Source organism: Pleurodeles waltl, chromosome 3_1 (assembly GCF_031143425.1).
Source record: "Pleurodeles waltl isolate 20211129_DDA chromosome 3_1, aPleWal1.hap1.20221129, whole genome shotgun sequence".
Taxonomy (NCBI): domain Eukaryota; kingdom Metazoa; phylum Chordata; class Amphibia; order Caudata; family Salamandridae; genus Pleurodeles; species Pleurodeles waltl.
The window spans coordinates 301,370,718-301,392,088 of record NC_090440.1 but is presented as its reverse complement, the minus strand read 5'-3'; the positions used below and the strand labels follow the sequence as shown (position 1 = coordinate 301,392,088).

At 43.1% G+C, this 21,371-nt stretch overlaps 1 protein-coding gene across 1 annotated transcript in view; it reads left to right on the top strand.

Annotated features, from left to right (window-relative positions):
* The window catches only part of UNC13C (unc-13 homolog C), a 1,168,779-nt gene that overhangs the window by 889,957 nt on the left and 257,451 nt on the right, over positions 1 to 21,371 (top strand). The window contains exons 26-28 of the mRNA XM_069222447.1: positions 3,893 to 4,042; positions 7,273 to 7,396; positions 19,239 to 19,295. Of these exons, the coding sequence (XP_069078548.1) occupies positions 3,893 to 4,042; positions 7,273 to 7,396; positions 19,239 to 19,295 (331 nt within the window). The remainder of the gene's footprint in view (positions 1 to 3,892; positions 4,043 to 7,272; positions 7,397 to 19,238; positions 19,296 to 21,371) is intronic.

Here is a 21,371-nt window from a genome sequence, read left to right as displayed (position 1 = left end):
ACCCCTAGGGCTGGGTGCATTATATTTAGTAGGTAGGATGTATGTTTACATTTTACATATCCTGAAGGTGGAAAACATTCTAAATGTATTTTTCACTGTTGTAAGGCCTATACTTCTCATAGACACACACTGGTTACCTTGTTTCAATTACTCAGTGCTAACTTGAGATCTGGAGCAGATAGATAAATTATTTTTACACTCAAATAAATTGTAATTTAAAATCCTTTTTTACACAAAAGTCAAAACTACTTTTAGAAAGTTGGCATTTTCCTGCCCAAGGTTAGAGAGGCCTTTGCAGGAGTTTCCAGCTGCTTGCACCTGTTAGTGGTTTCCCCATCAAGAATGTGTATTGGGCCCTGGCAGTAAATAATGAGAGCATTGTGTATCTGGGAGAGAGTCTTCTTAATGGGATGACTGAGGAGGAGCCGCACCCTGCAATGATTACATTTTAAAGGACTTTTCCCACAACACATACATGGAAACCTGATACCAGGCCTGCCATTGTCTTTGTCCCCTAGACAGTCTGGAGCCAGAACCAGGGGTAGTGGAAGAACAGACCACAGCTAGTTTTGGTGGCAAGTCAGGTCAGGGAATTCTCCTCACACAAAGTCTGCCCTGCTGTCCTGCTCTCCGAAGAAGAAAACAAAGACCTGCTCCTTTGAACCCAGGTTGACCAAAGTAACGCTAAGAGCTAGCTGGCTAGCCTCCTGTGTGACATAACAAACTTCCAGAGGCATCTCTGCAACTGACCAGTTGCACTGGACCTGCTTCAGCTTTGCTGCTGGCCTCTTCCTGGAATCCTGATCCTTAAGAAATCCCATCAGGTCCTGGATGCTTCGTTGGCATCAGAGTGTGAAAATCCTGAGCAGTTATTATATGGAAGGGGCATGTGCCCTCCACCAAAGCCTTAAGAGGCCCTCCGGACCCATTCCTGCAGCCTTTTGCAGTATAACTCGGTGCTCCGGTGCTCACCTGGGGCACCCAAACAATATATCGCTGGGTGCTGCCAGGGCCGTGGGGCTCTCCTCCATGGCTCCCAATGATATATTCACAAATTGCAAGAGCCAGAAATCCTCCTATCTGGAGGAAGAATCAAAAGACAACAAACAAAAGACTGCTCCCAGACCGCAGGAGCATTTTTAAAGCTCTCACCAGGTGAAAGCAGAAATGCCTTCCCTGCCAGTGCTCATGCAGGCAGGGAAGGCGTGTTTGCTCCCTAATAGTGGGAGCAAACATATGTTTTCCTACCCATGCTTGTGCGAGGAGGGAAACTACTGTGCCCTGGGGTGAGCTACCCGGGATACAGACTGCAAGCCACCTTTGTGGGATGGGGTTCATGTGGCCTTCTAATGTTCAAGAATGGAGGCCGGGCTCACCATTCCTGTACAGGGGATAGGTCCCCATGGCCTATTTGGACTCGGGGAGGGGGGCCATGGGATCCTTTTCTTACAAAATTGTTTGATCTCAAGGGATGGGGTTCTCAGCTCCTATTTGGGATCAACATGCACTTCTCTCCCTCCAAAGTTTTTTCCTTCAAACCTCTTGTTTTGCTGAATTTATTTTTGTTGGCTTTAGGGCTCTGTGCACTTCAAATCATGTTACGCCTGATTGTTACATTTAGTTTACTTGTAAGTCCCTAGTAAAGTGGTACTGCATGTACCCAGGTCCTGCAGATTAAATGCTACTAGTGGGCCATCAGTCCCAATTGTACCACTCACTACAGCAGACTTTTATAACGTGTCACAGGTCTGCCATTGCAGACTATGTGCAGTTTTAAACTGTAATTTAGCCCAGGCAAAATAACCCTCTTTCCAGGCCTCAACTTTCCTTTTTATTACATATAAGTAACACCTAAGGTAGGCTTTGAATAGCCCTTAGTGCAGGGTACATGGTATCTAAAAAGTAGGACATGTGCACATGAGCATTACATGTCATGTCAGTCAAGTTAAACTTAGGGGCATTGTGTCAAGTATAAGCACAAGACAAAAAATCCACAGCAATTTAAGAAAATAATTTACATTTTAAGAAATTATTTGACTAAAAAAAGACAAAAATCAAATCTGTAGAACCAGACTTTTGAATTTTTAAAGATTAAGGTCGAAAATAGCGCCTAAACACCAACAGCGGATATCTAGTCATGCGATACCAGGTCAAAGTCGAAAGTGTGGCTGACCACTATGGAGTGTGATTTGGATACACAAAGTGGCCTGAGACCAGTCTCCGCTCACATTCATTTATAGAAAAAGATCACTGAGGAGGTAAAGTTCAGTGGGGAAAGGCAGCTGGCGGTGACCAAGGAAGAGCAGTCATCGTTGGGGAGCTGCTGTACAAAGTTGCAGTAAAAATTCCTTTTGAAGTTGAAAATCTTCAGCAGGTTGAATCTGCATGCTATAACCAATGAAGACTACATGGTAGCAGATACCTCTTTTGCAAGAAGCTGCTGAGCACAATTTCCTGCTGCCAAGTGGACTGTAATGAGAGCCACCACAAAATCAGGCTGACCGGTGATGCACCTTGGGCAGATCAATGAGCAGATAGGTCCTGCTCTCCTTTGGGTTCTCTGGCAATTTTTAGATAAAAATTGTCAAGTGCCAAGTTTTGGACTTTAGCTATCTGAGCACCTTTAGCAAATATTTCAAGGCTTTGCAATTGGAGAAGCTACACTTGGAGGGTCAGGACTCCTTCGTGCAGGCACCATTTGCGCATCAAAGATAGTTGGAGGCTTTTCTGTCCCTGAGGCTCTGATCAGTAGGCCAGCCAAATAGCCAGTTGAGTCACTCTGGTAGTTCTGGGTTAGAAAGGTGACACAGGGCTCAACCAGCAGGGCAGGACTCTATGGTTTAAGGCAGGCTTGAGACAGCAGAGGATTCAGTCCTTCTAGGTGTGGCAAATACGTTTTCAGAGGTACACAGCAAGACCAGCAAGTCTGAGGGCCCTATTTCTGCATACGGCTTCTTCCCTTTGAAATGCTTAACATTTCCTGCCCTGGCTCCAGACTGATAACATGGACAGTGAGGTGATGTGAAATCCTTGGTGTAGAGGCGGAGCACAGTCTATTGAGTTGCAAGTGGGGAGGTTTCCAACTCCGCCTCCCCCATCCTGCAAGTGTTGACTCATCCAGGCACACCTAAGTTCAACTGCAAACTACACTCAGTCATGTGACCCAGAAACAGGCTGCAGTCACAAAATAACCAGTGCAGGAAAATTCAAATTTTCTAAAAATGGCATTTTCAAAATTGTGACTTAAAATTTACCAATAAAAAGGGTTTTAAATTACAATTTCCTAGACACCAAACATGAATCTGCTACCTGGTCCTAGTAAAAAGTTAGCACTTTTTAAACGTAATAAGGTAATTCAATGTTTTCCTACGGGAGAGGTAGGTCTCTCAGTACTCAAAAACAAAATTCAGAGAGGGTGAAGGCAAAATGTTTGGGGGAAGACAACACTAAGTTTACAGGTCTAAAACTGACATCATTATTCCCACATGACAATTGTGATGGGCTGAACATAGACTCAGTCTTGCACCACTTCCTCCTCAGAGGTGGACTTCAAGAGAAGCAAGGAAGATTGAAAAAGGAACTTTCCGTTATAGACTGAGTAGCTAATATCTTTGCCTTTGATAGTGCTTTGTTGTCTGTTCATCTGTACGAATCATAGAAAAAGCTTGACAAGTAAAAGGTTACAGAGGAAAACATTGCTTTCATGTTTACCTAGATAAATAGAGAGTCATTATCCGGCAAGTACATTTACTTTCACAAATACCTCATATTTCCTCTTTGTTAGATGTCAAAAATAATTTTTACTGAGTAGGATGTGACTTTTTAAACAACTTTTATTTTATTGCATTGCCCATAAAATTGACACATTTGTTTCACAACTGCCTCTTCTCAGTTTCCAGGCTGTGATTGAGGACTGTGTCAGGCAGATGAGCCTTGAGTTAAATCAAATGCGAGGGAATGGAAATGCTTCAACAAACAGAAATAATGCAGCAATGGATGCAGAGATTGCATTAAGACCACTCATGGATTTTCTTGACAAAACGTAAGTTTCTTTTTAACACAATGATGTGCCAATGTGAATACATCTTTCAAACAATATCTTACTCACTGGTCTATTTTCAGTTATCATTTACTCCAAAAACAAATGGTGTTTTGAGTTGCATTGTTGATAATAGAATGCATTTTTGGGAGATCAGCTGCAAAGCTATATGCACTTCTGAGATGGACAGGGACCTTTCCATTCCATTTTATGAGGCTAAGTTAGGGGGATATACTCAATCACTGGATCTCCAAAATACGGTGTGAGTCATAGCACATTTAAATACAATTAAAATCTGACAGCAGAACGTGTATCTGTGGTCCTTTGTGTAGAAGTAGAATGTTTTGTGTTTTAACTGTAAGTTTTACAGGGCTAAACCTAAGATTAACATTTAGAGCTACAGAAAGCTGTGAATTCAAAGCTGCATCAGAATTGCATACGATTCCTTATGATAATGCTGAATGAATAAGGGACAGGGGTTCCCCAATAATTTTAACCAGGTGAGGACAAGAGCTTCTTGATAAAGTCAAACTACTTCTTGCTGCTAAAAAAATAAATATATATCTCATTTTTTCACTTATTAGTAGATTGGGAAATTATTGTTCATTGAGTTCAGTATTCTGATGTTTCTCATGCAGGAGGACCATCTGAAGGAGGATGAGTAGAAGATGGTAATTCTGACGTTAAAAGCATAGTGTGCTAAATTGCAGGTTTCGACTGAGACAGGAAGTAGGTCAGGGTAACTAAATAAAAGTGGCCCCATTAGCAATTCAGATAGCAAAAAAAAGTACAGCACATTTGCATATTTGAGCAATTTAGAACTTATACAGACGTATTGTAAAGGTGTTTTACAAGATATGAGAGACTGCATGCATTTGAACTTTCTGCAGGCAATGTATGTGGTAGTATCTTGAAAATCAAGAGTAAAATCTAACCCACCAGGCCATAAAACAGTCCCGCAAACAGTTCACACACTGACCTGTCAGATCAGCCATTATAGAACTCACAGAATGCCTTAAATGCCATTCTGATCATGCTGAATAGTGTACTCAATCTAGCAGGACTTGTGAGGGGAAACAAACAGATGAGTGGAAGGTGACTATTTGGTTGCAGTAGTCCATGGAGGAGTTTCAAGAAGAAGGGACCAAAACTCCCCTCTTTTAAGGGTCCGAAGGTTTACTGGTTTAGGAACACTTTGACCTGTTTGGCTCAGTTTGTTTCAATAATCACTATGTTCACCTTCAAAACATGTGATGTTAGTAAATGTTTCGGTCTTACTCTGTTCTTTGGTGAAAGAGCCAGGAATGTTTCTTCACCACAGAACCTTTAAAAAGTACTTACATCTATTTCATCTGCCTGAAGTATGCTGTTAGACTCAATATGTAATGCATTAGGCCTCAAGAGGCATCTATAAATATTGTTTGTTTTTCCAGAGCTGTGAAAAAAGTAAGTTGCACTGATGGAGTTGTAGTATTTTCATGATTTAGACATCGATTAAGAGTTGCTTGAGAGGTATCCCAAAAATGGATAGCGATCTGTGCACCTTCGAGTTGTCTGATGTTACCAGTCTTGAGTTTTCATGGTCTAAATAAAAACTGATCCTTGCTTACATGCAGATTTTCACCTGAAATAAACACGGGTAGAGAGGGTCAGGGACGTGTGAAAGAAGCACTCACACCACCTGTCCAGCACCACAGAGTAAGCAGACAGTGCTCCCCATAGACAGGCCACAGTATCCCCACGACCCAGAGCCCTCTCCAGCTCCTACCCAACACCTCCTGACCTGCAATTTGAGACATCTCTTGAATGGTTATCCATCTGATGTATATAAATGCATATTAGACTTTATGGGTATCGGTAGTAAGTTCTTCATAGACTGATTGATGCTTCAATAGAGTAACATAAGCTGTTTGAGAGTTTACAATGTGATTGTTAGCATCGATGAATGACAGTTGCTTGGATAAGCATACTGAATAAGCATACTGAATAAGATTTGCTACTTTTCTCTTCTCCTCCTCCCACCCTCACAACGTTTGATATTGATATGGCGATCCTGTTTTATTTCATTACAGCAATAATATCTGCTGAATGGTATAGCATGATTCAAACACAGACACACTGAATGCTACAACCTAAAACAGTAACTTGAAACATGTACAACACAGTGACAAAAATGTAAAGTGTGCAATCAAACAATGTATAAATAAAATGTTCATGTTTTATTAATAACAGCAGTAGCCCTTTGTGGATAAGCAATGTCTTGGGTTTCCTAATGGATCTCCCTTTCTCCTTGACTCTTGAATTAGATCCAGATTGATGGTTATTTATCAGTCAAAAAGTCCTCCATCAATGAATATTGATTAATTATGTAACACTAGCCCGTGGGAGTATAGCTATTAATATGACTCTTGCTAATGTACGTGTAAGTCCATTGCCTTTTTAAAGGGGTTTAATGTTCCATCTAGTATTTCGTTTTGAAGGTGAGGCTTTAATAGGCTTTTGTACCGTGCACAAAGCAGTCTGAACTTTAATGCAGGAATTTTGGTAGTAAAATGCCAGCATCACAGTCTGTAACTAGTATAAAACTGCAGTTTCATGCTGCCTATATCCATCAGGGTATACTTACCTTCCGGTTTACACAAATTCACGCAATATAGACGCAATTGGCTTTGGGGACTATTCAGAAATACTTTTTTTCAAGGACTCTCAATCCAAACCCATAACTGTTACAATATCGGTACACTAAATTTACTCTGCGATCACACACACACACAGTCTATGTATGAATCAAAATGCAATCGGGAGTACGTGATGAGGGGTATTGAAACTTTCCATTCTATAACAGCATATTTTTAATTACCATTTGCCAAATGGTTTGTGAACAGCTGAAGAATTATAAAATGAGATCTCACGGCATTTGCATTTTTTGTGTAATAATTTGGTGCTTAAGTGTCGCGTGCTGTGTTTTTTAGATAAGGATTATACTTTTCATTGATAAAAACGAGTCTATTAATGACCGCGTAGTGTAGAAATTGGGTTGACAGCATGCTGTGTTTTTCTTATTACAATAGTTGCATTTTTAACTGAGAAGATCTGGTTTCAATGTATTGCACGATATGGATTTCACGTTGAGTTTCTAAGATATCAAAGTAAATGGGAATGCTACTCTTTAATAAAAGGATGTATGCCTATGCACCGTATTTATAGGACAATGTTGTTTCATTTAATTGCAGCCTCTCTGTCTCAGCGAAGATATGCGAGAAGACGGTCCTAAAAAGGGTTTTGAAGGAGCTATGGAAATTAGTCCTGAACAAAATAGAAAAATTAATTGTGCTGCCTCCATTAACAGACCAAAGTGTAAGACCTTCAACGCTTCTTTATGAAAGGAATAGTTGTCGCATGGGCGCTCTTTGATGCTCTGTTGTTATTCAAACCTTTTGAGACTATTGACCTGATGGTATAAAATATGTAAAAAATCTGGCTCAGCATCATTCATTGGTCGCTTCTTTGTGCTTTTAGGGTTGTATTGATTTTTTAAATATAGGAGAACATCTCTCAAATGATTAACCTTTGAACTTTTCTTTTCCGCTGTCACGGTTATAGATTTTGCAGGATTATTTCTTTTGAAGACCTGCGTTTAAGTTTGTTTATAAAAAACGCGATTATCTGTGCTGTACATTCCACAAAAGAAAAGAAAATGGAAACATTTCACACAGCATCTAAGCATGCATTTTAAAAAAGTGAAGTGATTGACATTGTCACTGAGATGTGATGAAAAATGTAAGTAAAGTCTTAAAATCACAACGGCTTATTTATAAGAGGCAAGCATCACATTTTCTGACGCTCATGCGCGCAAACCTGTCAACCACATGTATGAGGCCACTTAAGGTCACTTTGTGTGGCTTTGAATGGCCTCATAGATATTGAGTAAGACAAAGCAGTCCAAGTCGCTGTGTTGCCTTATTCTGCATCAGGGTGACGTTCCATGGGCATTGCAATGGGTTTTGCATTCAGCACCCATGTTTTTTGACTCTGCCCCAGATTTAGTTAATCACATAAACCTGGTATTTGTATTTCTCCCCTGTTTTTTACCCATTTCCATGTGTGCTGCATTCTGCTGTATGCATGAAAAGAGGAAAACACCTCTCTGGATTGTTTTTGTGCAGGAAGGTGCTCCTTCTTGCACAAAAACAATGCTGCATGCCATGCAGACACTCTTGCAGCATGGTGCAAAGGTGCCTGCATTGGCGCCTGGCAGCCAATCGTTTGCCAGCGCAGTGGGAAAGGACAGGAATACAATACAATGCATTCCTGGCCCTTCACATTGGCTTAGGGCAGCGGCACAAGAAGACCGAGCGCTGCCCTATGCCAATTCTCCATAAATAAGCCCCAAAGTGTCTAAAGCAGCAAATTCACAAAATCCAGGCCCATGATCTAAGTACACAACAAAACATACAGGGGGTCATTCCAACCCTGGCGGTCAATGACCGCCGGGTTGGAGGACCGCGGGAGCTCCGCCGACAGGCCGGCGGTGCTCCCAAGGGCATTCCGACCGCGGCGGTAAAGCCGCGGTCGGACCGGCAACACTGGCGGTCTCCCGCCAGTGTACCGCCGCCCTTTGGAATCCTCCAAGGCGGCGCAGCTAGCTGCGCCGCCGAGGGGATTCCGACCCCCCCTACCGCCATCCAGTTCCCGGCGGTCCGCCCGCCGGGAACCGGATGGCGGTAGGGGGGGTCGCGGGGCCCCCGTAAGAGGGCCCCTACAAGTATTTCACTGTCTGCTTGGCAGACAGTGAAATACGCGACGGGTGCAACAGCACCCGTCGCACCTTCCCACTCCGCCGGCTCGATTACGAGCCGGCATCCTCTTGGGAAGGGAGTTTTTCCCTGGGCTGGCGGGCGGTCTTTTGGCTACCGCCCGCCAGCCCAGGGAAAAACTTAGAATACCCTCTGCGGTCTTTCGACCGCGGAGCGGTATTTCGGAGGGGGGAAGTCTGGCGGGCGGCCTCCGCCGCCCGCCAGACTTGGAATGACCCCCACAGTGTCTTGAGCAATAAGCTGAGCAAACATGTTGTTTAAAGAACGCACAGAAAATTCAACTAGAGATGACATGGCTATGCGATAAACATTGTGCAGCACACAATCACTCAAACAAATGACACAATCTGAAAAAAAAAACTATGTAGATATATTTGGAAATCCTATTTTAGATGTGTGCTGGAAAACAAACAAGAGCATTTGCTTCATATTGGTGATATTTAACTCGAGCAGTGCCTCCTACTGTAAGATATAAGCTGTAACCAAAAAACAAGATTTGTCAAAACAAAATTCACAGGGACATTAAAAAAAAACACATGTTAAAAATAAGAATTAATTTGTATTAGCACGAAAGAGGTAATAGTATGTAGGTTTAGGTAAATGTGACTTTAAATATATTGTTTGGATTAGAATAAGAAATATGTAATAGAGAAAATACGTTGTCTACAGCTGCCTCAAAGAACAAATATGCAGAGCACACTTCTTTTTCTCAAATGAATTTAAAAATAAAGGGGGTTATTCTAACTTTGGAGGAGTGTTAATCCGTCCCAAAAGTGATGGTAAAGTGACGGATATACCACCAGCCGTATTACGAGTTCCATAGGATATAATGGACTCGTAATACGGCTGGTGGTAAATCCGTCACTTTTCCGTCACTTTTGGGACGGATTAACACCTCCTCCAAAGTTAGAATAACCCCCAAAGTGTGATATTTTCTTTCTTTTTGATTTAATTAGCGAAAAAGTAACTCTATTTGCAATATAAAATAGTAAGTGATTTATGTTTACATTCTTAACGTCACCATGCACTTTAAAATAAAAAAGAAATTGTATATCAGACCTTTGCTATTTGTACAATAAAGGAAATGGATCACGTCTTACTACAAGTAAATAGAAAATGAGACTGAATTCCTTTGCTTAACTGTGACATTGCAGTTTGCCACACTGTATTGCTCTTACTGTAACAAAGGTAGATAAATAACTGTAAAGTTTACTAGTTGTCTACAGTAAAAAGGCACATGCTTAGTAATTTAATTATGTTAAAATTCAGGCAAATCTACTCACATGGAAATAAAAGACACCGCTATCAAACCTAATGCACATGCAGAAATTGAAAACCCTGTGCAATCCAACAAAGCCACCCCCTAAAAGAAAATAGTTACTCAGGTGCAGAATCTGCCATTATTTCTGAGGAGGCATATGATAATTAGTGCAAATATATGGGAAATAATAATATCAAAGGTAAGCAGATGACTTGCTAATACCAGTCACCAAAACTCCAAATAAGAAATGGGGACTTTATCTTTAAAAAACAACATACCCTTTCTCCTTTCCTGTTCATAGCAATGGTAAGAACAAGCCTTAGGGGCACAGAAGAAGAAATTACTAACCCAGCTTTCATGCTACAAAAATTATCAAGAAAATACTCCAACAGGAACAAGTTAAAACACATTTGAGAACTGTCACTGCCACGTGCACAGTCAAAATGCCATCAGTTAGGTGAAGTGACAACCGAAACACCAAGCAAGTGTTGTGCTTGAGGCAGAAATAAAACCATCAAAACCAGGAAAGCCCAATAAAAACGATGGAGGTGAAAAAACATTTACACTCTGTATTAGACTCGACATTCTTGATGATTCTTTTCTCCCGAAACATTTTGCCTTCTCTTCTCCTCTTTTGCTGAATTTGTTTTTGTTGGCCTTAGGACTCTGCACAGTTTACTACTGCTAACTAATGATGAAGTGCTTGTGTTCACTCTTCTAAACATTGTAAAATTGGTTTACACCCAATTGGCACATTTATTTAATTAACTTGTAACTCTCTGGTAAGGTGGTACTACATGGAACCAGAGCCTTTAAATTAAATGATACAAGTGGGCCTGCAGCATTCATAAGCACCCACTTAAATAGCCTCTTTAAACATGCCTCCTGTCTGCCATTGTAGTCTGTGTGCACTTTTAAACTTCCATTTTGACTTCGTCAGATAACTTTTGCCAGAACTAAACCTCCATTTTTAATAAATATGCCACCAATATGTTAGGTCCTAAACAGCCCCTAGGGCAGGGTGCAGTATATTTAAAAAGTGGAACACATACTTTTACAAGCGCTTGTAGTGAAAAACTCTTAAATTGTTTTTCCAGTACTACAAGGCCTATCTGTCCCTTGGGTTAGCATTGGGTTGCCTTATTATATTTAATAAGTGGCAACATTTGCTTGGGAACAGGTAGAAATGCCTTGTTTGCTCTCAAAGAAATTTTAATTTAAAATCTTCTTTCATGGTAAAGTCGGACTGAAAGTTATGATTCTGAAAAGTACACTTTTAGAAAGTTGACATTTTCTTGTCCTTACCATTTGGTGCCTGCAGCCTGTGTCCTGGGCCACAAGACTAGGTTCAGTTGGCAATTGACCCCTGTGTATTCCTCCCAGACAGTGTCACAAAGAGCGGCTGAGTTTTGGCAAATGGACCATCCTGAAAGGTTGGGTGGGGGCGGAGCTGTCACCTTCCACAATTATGCTTCAAAAGGAGCTGCCTCCTGCACTCACAAAGAACTTCACACTAGACTTTTGTCAACCCGGACATTTTGGGGAAGAAAGGAAATGCAGAACCACATGTAATGGGAAGTCTAAACGTTTCTGCCCCTTTTTTACTTCAAAGCTGGTACCAGGTATAAATGGTTGAATGTGTAAATGCGTAAATGCAGAGGAGTGCCATATGTGGAAAACCTGTAGGGTTTAGGGATTGGGCAGCTATACTGTTGGACCCCCTGGACGCTCGCCCTCCATGAGCTGAGTAGAAAGTGAAGGAGGGCACACACAATTTTCTAAGAAATAAATCCCACTTTCTTGGAATGGAGTGATTACATATTTGTGTTTGTTTCAAGCTTCTGCTTGTTTTTTTTTGTAAGAAAGTGCCCTTTTTGACTTCAAAGTTAGTACTAAGTATACAAATTGGAACCTGATACCAACACTTCTGAACACTCCTGGAGCTGTGAAGTCTACAGAAGGACTGCTCAGATGCTTGAAGACTGGCCTGCTGCCTGAGGACTGCCCAGCTGCTTGAGGCCTGCCTTGCTGCCTGATCCCAGAACTCCCCGTATGTATCCAAGGTTCGAGTGGCTGACCTCCTGTTCTGAGCTAAAGGGACACAACAGGCTCCAGCTGATTGGATTAATTGAAACTGATGCAGCACAACGCATCTCAACACAGGTTCTCTCATTGCCACCTCCAGGATGGTGACTTCATCAGAGCTATATGCTGCATCCAGACGCAAGTCTCATCAATGCAGCCCCAGTGGCTTCATTGACCCAAGGCAGCATGATCAATCTGGACGTCTGCCTCACAGTTTTTGATCAGCGGCTTTGTAGCAGTAACACATCTCAATGCATTACCACGTATTGAAGCTCCTGTTTAACGTCTCATTAATGTGGCTCAGGCCAATGCTGAGTTCACATCTTCAATCCAAGGACACAGTGTACTGTCTCAGTGGACCAAACTTGGCCCTGTACCCGGCCTGAGTGCCATCATAGGTGTCCTGAACTTGTGACATGGTCCAGGTCTAGCACAATCAGATAACCATAATTGGTACTAATTGCTTTCAGTCTCAATTTCCTCACTAATATTTTTAAATGAATATCGCTGGTTCTGCTGATTGGATTTTGGACATTTTATTTATCGTATTTCACTCTTTGTTTCCAAATAGGTGTGGGATTCTTCTTGTGAATTATTTTATTGTATCACTAGTTGGGTGCTGCATAAATACTTTACAAGTTGCCTCTAAGTTATGTTTGACTGCTTTGTGCCAAGCCACTGGAGGGTTAGTCATTTGTTGATTTATGACTTGTAGAACCCCCACTGCATCACCACGGCCATCCTGGACAACTACAAAATCCTCCACAAAGACAGAGGCAACCCAGCTGGAGGAGGCATTGCCACAATCTGCAAAAACAACCTCCCCCTGACTACCACCATTAGGTCAGTTTCAGTCAAGGCATGAGCACTGACACTTCCAGATCCAGACCAACCCAAACACCTTCCTACATGGCACCCTCATCTACAGGTCACCCGGACCCCGACCTCAGTTTTGCGAATACATCACTGACCTCATCGCCACCCAAGCACTCACCTCCTCCGACTACATCCTACTCAGTGACCTCAGTTCCCACCTCAATACCCTCGATAACTCCAATACCTCAAACCTCCTGGACAAGCCTCAAACAACTCACAATGTTCCTACCCACAGATCCGGACACATTCTCGACCCCGTTTTCTCAGCAGAGGACAACATCACCATCTCCCACACCTCCGAACACAACTGAACCGACCACAAGGGTGTCCTTGCACGAAGAACACTGCACACCCCCAAACCCCCCATCCCCACTGCAGATGGTTGGACAAAGTCAGAGAAGCTCAGCTCACCAACGCTCTCAACCACTCCCTCCCACCGCACGCAGCTGATGCTAATGTAGCCGCAAGCGACCTACACCAATGGCTCTCAAACAGCCCCAGCAATGTAGCCCCCCTGAGGAAATCATCAGGGAATCGACAGAGCAAAACACCCAAGTGGTTTACGCTAGATCTACTGGAATCCAAGCGTGCATGCAGATGATTGGAATGGAAATGAAGACTCAGCAAATCCACCGAAGACCGCACAGCCTACAAAGACGCAGTCACCACGCATCACCAGAACATCAGAGCCACCAAACTCTGCCTTTCAAGCCTTTCGAGCAGGCCTCAACACCAGCAATCACTACAGCAAAGAGCTCTTCACTATTGTCAAACAGTTCACAAACCCTGGGGCATACACCTCACCCATCGTTCCCTCACAAGACCTCTGCAACAACCTCGCCACCTTCTTTCACTGTATAATCCAGGGCATCTATGAAGGCTTCAGGAACCAAAGCCTGTCAGCACTGCTCACCACCATGGACCTTGCACCCCACCAGATACTGAACTCCTGGACCCCGATCACGTTAGAGGACACCCAAAGACTGATGAACTCCATCCACTCGGGAAAACCCTCAGATTCATGCCCTCATTACATCCTCAACCTGGCCAGCGCCACCATAGCACCGGAGCTCTGTCGAACCGTTAACCTATCCTTCAAGACTACTGCATTCCCCTCAGACTGGAAACACGCCAAAATCAGCCCGCTACTCAAGAAACCCACCGCCGACCCTAGAGAGCTGAAGAAGTACAGACCCATCTCTCTGCTCCATTTCCTTGCAAAGGTAACAGAGAAAGGCATCAACCAGCAACTCACGAGTTCCTCGAGACACCCCATATCCTAGACCCTTCTCTGTCTGGAATCAGAAGCAACCACAGCACCGAAACCCCACTCTTAACAGTCACCGCCGACATACGCTTCATACTGGGCTGCGAAGGCACGGCCTCACGCATCCTCATCGACCTCTCCACTGCATTTGACACCATCTCCCACTCCACTCTCTGCGACAGACTGCATGATGCCGGCATTCAAGATGAAGCCTTGAACTGGATCAGGTCCTTCCTCACCAGAAGAACACAGACTACCACCGTTCACATCAGAACCTAAAAACACTTGGTGCGGAGTACCCCAAGGATCCTCACTCAGCCTGACGCTTTTCAACATCTACATGGCCCACTTGCTAAGATCACCAAACAACACGAGCTAAACATAGTCTCCTATGCCGACGACACACAGCTTATCCTCTCCCTGTCTTAGGACTCTACGCAAGCCAAGAGGCATTTCCACAATGGGATGAGAGCAGTCACTGCCTGGATGTAGGCCAGCTACCTCAAGCTCAGCTCGGACAAGACAGAGATCCTCATGATCTGCCTTCTGCCTGGAACAACTCTTTTGTGGCCCACCACTCTGTGTAATGCCCCCACCCCCACTGACCATGCGCACAACCTTGGCATCCTCCTCAATTCCTCTCTATCGATGACCCGCCAAGTTAATGCTGTCTCCTCATCAAGCTTCCATACCCTCCATCTCCTGCTGAAGATCTTCAAATGGATTCCCCCTGACACAAGGAAGACAGTTACCCATGCAGTCTTCACCAGTACACTAGACTACAGCAATGCACTCTATGCCAGCACCACCAGGAAACATCAGTCTAGACTACAAAGAGTCCAGAATGCAGCCGCCAGACCCATCCGAGACATCACCCATCACAGCCGTATCTCCTACCACCTAAGACACCTACACTGGCTCCCAGTCAACAAGCGCATCACATACAAACTCCTGATCCACACCTTCAAGGCACTGCACAACATAGGACCAGCAGATCTCAACCACTGCCTCACCTTCTACGTACCAAACAGAAGTCTCCATTCCTTGCAGCTCGCCCTTGCAGCCATCCCCAAGAAAAGGAAAAGTACAGGAGGAGGAAGATCCTTCTCTTACCTAGCAGCCTGGTCATAGAACACACTTCCCCTCATGCTCAGGGAGACCGCATCACTGAAGCAGTTCAGGAATGACCTCAAGACCTGACTCTTCAACTGAGCAGCACGCCTACATTCAGCGCCTTGAGACCCTATGGGTGAATAGCAGTGCTTTACAAATCTGTGATTTATTGATTGATTTGTGGTTCAAACTGACAGCAATGGTGCTGTTGCTTGAGTAGAGGTTCACCTCAAACAATAACCCTGTTGCTCAAACTGTGTCTTTGCTATCCTGTAGTTCAACCCACATTCCAATTGGGAGTCTCATTAAACAATCAAATCAAATCAAATTATTAACATTTATAAAGCGCGCTACTCACCCGTCTCAAGGCGCTAGGGGAAAAAAGGGGGGGTTAACGCTGCTCGAACAGCCAGGTCTTTAGGAGTCTCCGGAAAGCGGAGTGGTCCTGGGTGGTCCTGAGGCTGGTGGGGAGGGAGTTCCAGGTCTTGGCCGCCAGAAAGGAGAAAGATCTCCCACCCGCCGTGGAGCGGCGGATGCGAGGGACAGCAGCAAGTGCGAGGCCAGAGGAGCGCAGGTGGCGGGAGGGGACGTAGAAGCTGAGGCGTCTGTTGAGGTATTCCAGTCCCTTGTCGTGGAGGGCTTTGTGTGCGTGGGTGAGAAGTCGGAAGGTGATCCTTTTGCTGACTGGGAGCCAATGCAGGTGTCTCAGGTGTGCGGAGATGTGGCTGTTGCGGGGTACGTCTAGGATGAGGCGGGCCGAGGCGTTTTGAATGCGTTGCAGGCGATTTTGGAGTTTGGCTGTGGTCCCGGCGTAGAGGGTGTTGCCGTAGTCCAGACGGCTCGTGATGAGGGCGTGGGTCACGGTTTTTCTGGTGTCAGCGGGGATCCAGCGGAAGATCTTACGGAGCATGCGGAGGGTGAGGAAGCAGGCGGAGGACACGGCGTTGACTTGCTTAGTCATGGTGAGAAGAGGGTCCAAGATGAAGCCGAGGTTGCGGGCATGGTCTGTCTGGGTCGGTGCGGTGCCGTGGGCCACCAGGAGTCGTCCCAGGCGGACTGGGTGTTGCCGAGGATGAGGACTTCCATTTTTTCAGAGTTCAGCTTTAGGCGGCTGAGCCTCATCCAATCTGCGACGTCCTTCATACCCTCTTGTAGGTTGGCCTTGGCGCTGGCGGGGTCCTTGGTGAGGGAGAGTATAAGTTGGGTGTCGTCGGCGTAGGAGGTGATGATGATGTCGTGCTTGCGTACGATGTTGGCGAGGGGGCTCATGTAGACATTGAAGAGTGTCGGGCTGAGTCATGAGCCTTGAGGTACGCCGCAGATGATCTCGGTGGGTTCTGAGCGAAACGGAGGGAGGTAAACTCTTTGTGAACGGTTTGCGAGGAAGGAGGCAATCCAGTCCAGGGCCTGGCCTTGGATCCCGGTGGAGCGGAGGCGGGTGATTAGGGTGCGGTGACAGACGGTGTCAAAGGCGGCCGAGAGGTCGAGGAGAATGAGGGCGACTGTTTCACCGTTGTCCATCAGGGTTCTGATGTCATCTGTGACTGAGATGAGGGCGGTTTCAGTGCTGTGGTTGGTTCGGAATCCGGTTTCTGAGGGGTCGAGCAGGTTGTTGTCTTCCAGGAAGGTGGTCAGTGTGTAACAATCACAAAAGAAGGCTCACAAAAGGCTCAATTTCCCTAACAATAGTTTAGTATTATGCTTTTTAAGAGGATCTGAGACTGCAGTGAAGTCTGAAGGTGTCTCCAAGCCATATATGTTCTGTTCAACTAACAGTAATACATAATATTATAAATGACATAGGTAGGTTTACCTCAGATTTACACAGGAAAACAACCTGTCACAGGTTGAAACAGAAATGCTTTAATGTGTGGAGAATTGTGGGCTGTGAATCATCACTTCTGGTCAGAACATGCTCCTGCATGCGTGTAGATTATGCATTGCATTGGTTGCCTTTATTCCTTCCTTGCCAACTTTGTTGAGCACACATATTTTTTCAAATTTAACTGTGGGTAATTTTACATAGGTGAGTGTGAATTTTGCTCTTTTATTTTCCCTCTGTTGATGTGACAGATATCATCTTAAGCCTGGTTCTAGTAGCTAATGTTGTATGAATATACATCCAATGGCACCAAAGTTGTTGCCAACTGCAACATTTTTTAATTCTTCCTATAATCTATTTCTACATGTATGCAGATGAAACTTGATATAAAAGTATGTGATAGTAGTTTGCTCATTAAAAAAGTGGGTAGTGTTTCATATCAGGAGTGAACAATTCATAAACTATCAACGTAAACATGAAGTAGGGGACACTGGGTGGGACACCCCAAGAGATATTGGGTGATGCCTATTGGGTCGGGTCCTAATTAAAAAGAAGAAGTTAAGTAAGGGGCTCGCACGGGCCAAGCGAAGGTTAGCTATATGGTTTCTGTTCCCGAGGGCTCCTATGCTTGCTGAGTAGAAGAAGGACATGGCTACATGTGCAAATGTAGCGAAGCTCGTTACAGAGAAGCTGTAGGGAAACTAAACTTGCAGATGATTTACAGGCTTAGGTGGCTATACTGGCTGATCTGTTGGACACCCTGGACGCTTGTCCTCCATGAGCTGATTAGGAAGTGGAGGAGGGCCCACACAAAGAGAAGGGGTTCTTAGCACCTTGGGAGTCAGAATAGGGAGATCTGAAAGGTGTGGTTTGGGAAAATCGACGTTCTGAACTTCTCATGGTACGGTGGGGTCGTAAGGGTGCAAGTTGTGGGGAGCACAGTGGGGAGGGATCATTCTTGTTGCTGAATGTACATGCTATGTATGCATAATGTCAGCATGCTGATCTGTGTTATCATGTTGTTGTGATGATGTGTAAATTCGAAAAACAACCTATACTTAAACAAAAACATAAACATGAAGTATTTTATTGGCCAGGACCTAGAAAAGATTGCATGTAGAGTGACCTGAAGTCAGCATAGTATAGAGAACTGAATAGTGTTCAAAGTCTTCAAATTAGTGGAAGATGTTTATGAAGATTATTAACTAAGCTAATCATGCAATTTGATGAATGGGTATGGTGAAAGTCAAATTAATGTGCAGCATCAAAGAAGGATGTAGTTTATGTATATAAACAACCTATGATAATGCTGGTGGGTATATAAATAATTACATCTCTCAAATATTAGCTTGAAATATTGCTTTAAGTTATATGAATTGATATTAATTTGCCATCATTTTGTTCAGTCATATGTTTCCATAACAGTAATGTAATTGATGAAAACATGTTTGATTAACCATATCACCAATTATGTTATTTGAAATGTTTTCAATTATGTAATTGATGATATATTTAAGAAGACATCGGAGGTGGGAGGTCATATTAGGTGATTTATTAGGTCATAAGTTTTGTTTGGATGGTTCATCAGTATTAATATAATTTTGGCAGTATTTTATAACCATTAATGCACTGTAAGTGTCTTTTTTCATGGAATATCTGATATATATGTAGAAGCGCGATATGCCATTTACTACGATTATTGAGTGTGAGGAATAACTTATGAGATGCAGTAATTTTGTTTTTCTTATATTACATGCAAACATTTTTGCCTCTGGTGGGCTATGTTCCATGTGACTTACAATGATTTCCTCCTGAAAGATCACTGATGAAGCACAGGACGTATCCAGGGGCAGAATACATTCTATGATCAAAAAGAACTGTGTGAACTTAAAGTTATTGCACTTTGCCTATAATTCTACAGATGTTAATGAGTCAATCTGTGTTTTTTTCTTTTTCAGGGAGCCCAAATGATTTTCAGTGCAGCAAAGGATCTTGGACAATTATCAAAGCTGAAGGTACAGTAACATTCAGTTAAAACAAATTTTCATATGTTTTGAAAAAAAACTCATGCACAGTGTGTGTAATTTGTTTGGTGCATGGAACAAGAGAGCAGGCTCAAAGTAGACCAATAACTAATTTAAGCAGATACTAAAATATAGACATAAGTTAATAATTATTCCATTTAAAATGCTATTCTGTTAGCAGGAATTATCATATGTTGAACTCTCGTACTTTGTTCAGTGAAAATTTGAAAGCAAAGTGTTTTGCGCCAATCATGCTAACAGTGTTATAACAGTGTTTTTTAAAATGTGTTAGATATTTTGGGTGGATAAAGAAAATGGTTTTGTATCTGCAGTATTTGAGTTTGTGCTTTTAAAGGCTTGTAGCAGGGTTTGAGCTATTTCCCTATTACGCACTTCTCAGAATTAATGTCATTAGTTGTATGATATTTTAACAATGGCTTCATCAACAATGAAATCCCTAGCTATACAATGTGTTCCTATTAGAGAAGACACAAAATGGACAACTTGTATATAAGAAATTCACTTAATCATACCAACCAGTCATGGTTCTAGTTTGGTTTTATTATTCCAGGAGTAAACAAACAGAGTTCTGAACACTAATTTATAAACTGCTTTAGTAAATAATGCCAAGATGGATCATTTGACATGTACATAAACACACACATTTGACAGTTTACATAAACAGTAGAGAGTAATCATAAATAGTCAAAATGTTATTCCATATGGAACTTCTTCACCAATGTTGAAAAAAATGACTTCTTTAAGACATGGCCCTTGCACTCAACACCATCTTTTGTTATGTGATGAAATCCACATGGGAATGAAACACATCCTTATTCTAAGTTCCTCCACATACTAGTATGTAACATACATACAAAGTTATGTATTCATCTACATCCAGTTATAATCTTCTAATCCTCTCATTTATTTAATTCTTTGCAATGAGGTGATCCATATTTGACTGCGTAATAGGTAGTTCCTTGATAATGTTAATTTGCTGTAAATTCAATTTATAGAATTCCTCTCTTCCACATGTTCCAAAAGCTCTAACCTTCTTCACTTTCTAAGAAATATATCCCACCTTCTTGGAACGTAGTGATCACATATTTGTGTTTCTCTCAAACTTCTGATGTTTCTTGTGAAAAAAATGCCCCTTTTTATGTTTTTCCAGCTCTGCACACTGGGGCTCTGTACACTGGGGCTCTGTGTCCAGCGCCTAGTACACATGCTCTGAAATCTAAAACATGTCAAAACTGACAAAGCCCTGTTTGGAGTTTTAAACACTTGTTGAAGGCCATAGTATTTGGTGTCATCAACTGGTGTGATAAGGATAACATGGCGTCAGTCCTACCAATGTAGCAATGCTGCTGTAGTTTAAACCTGCAGATCAGCCTGTCAAAAATGATATCTTGTTACTGTTCTGCAGGACATCTGTGCCAACAAGATAATAGTGGTGGAAAGCCTGGCTTACTAGGACCAGCCTCTACCAGGACTGATTTGCAGGGTGAGGAACAGCTATAAGAAGGAATAGTTTCACCCTGTGACAATGGTATCCTAGGAATGGGAGGGGGTAATTGTCCAGAGAAGAATATTGTCAGTGGAAATATACTCATGGACTGTATCCTTGGCATTGAACTCGCAGAGGGGAGTAAAGAGTTGGTGAGCCCATGGTGCCCCTCAAACCCACATTTCTGGGGTACTGTCACTAAGCAAAAGGCACAGAGGCCCAGGAAAAGAGTAAGGGGTAGGAAGTGGATCCCATCCACAGTGGAACAACCAGAGCCCTAAGGGCTACCTGTTCTGACTGGAGAGAACCTCAAAGTTAGCATTTGTAAGGCCCTTTGTAACATGTATGAGCTACCGTCACTGTCACAGTGACAGAAGATGCAGGATCCAGGGCACACAGACTCCCACAACGCACAAACAGTGTCTGTCACACTTGAGACCATGTCTACCATAGAAACCGTAGACTGCCAGGCACATACTCAAACTAAATGTACAGACATTAATATGGCAAAAGTGAGATTATGAGGCGGGTGTCTGCAACCTGAGGCAAAACCTAAAAAG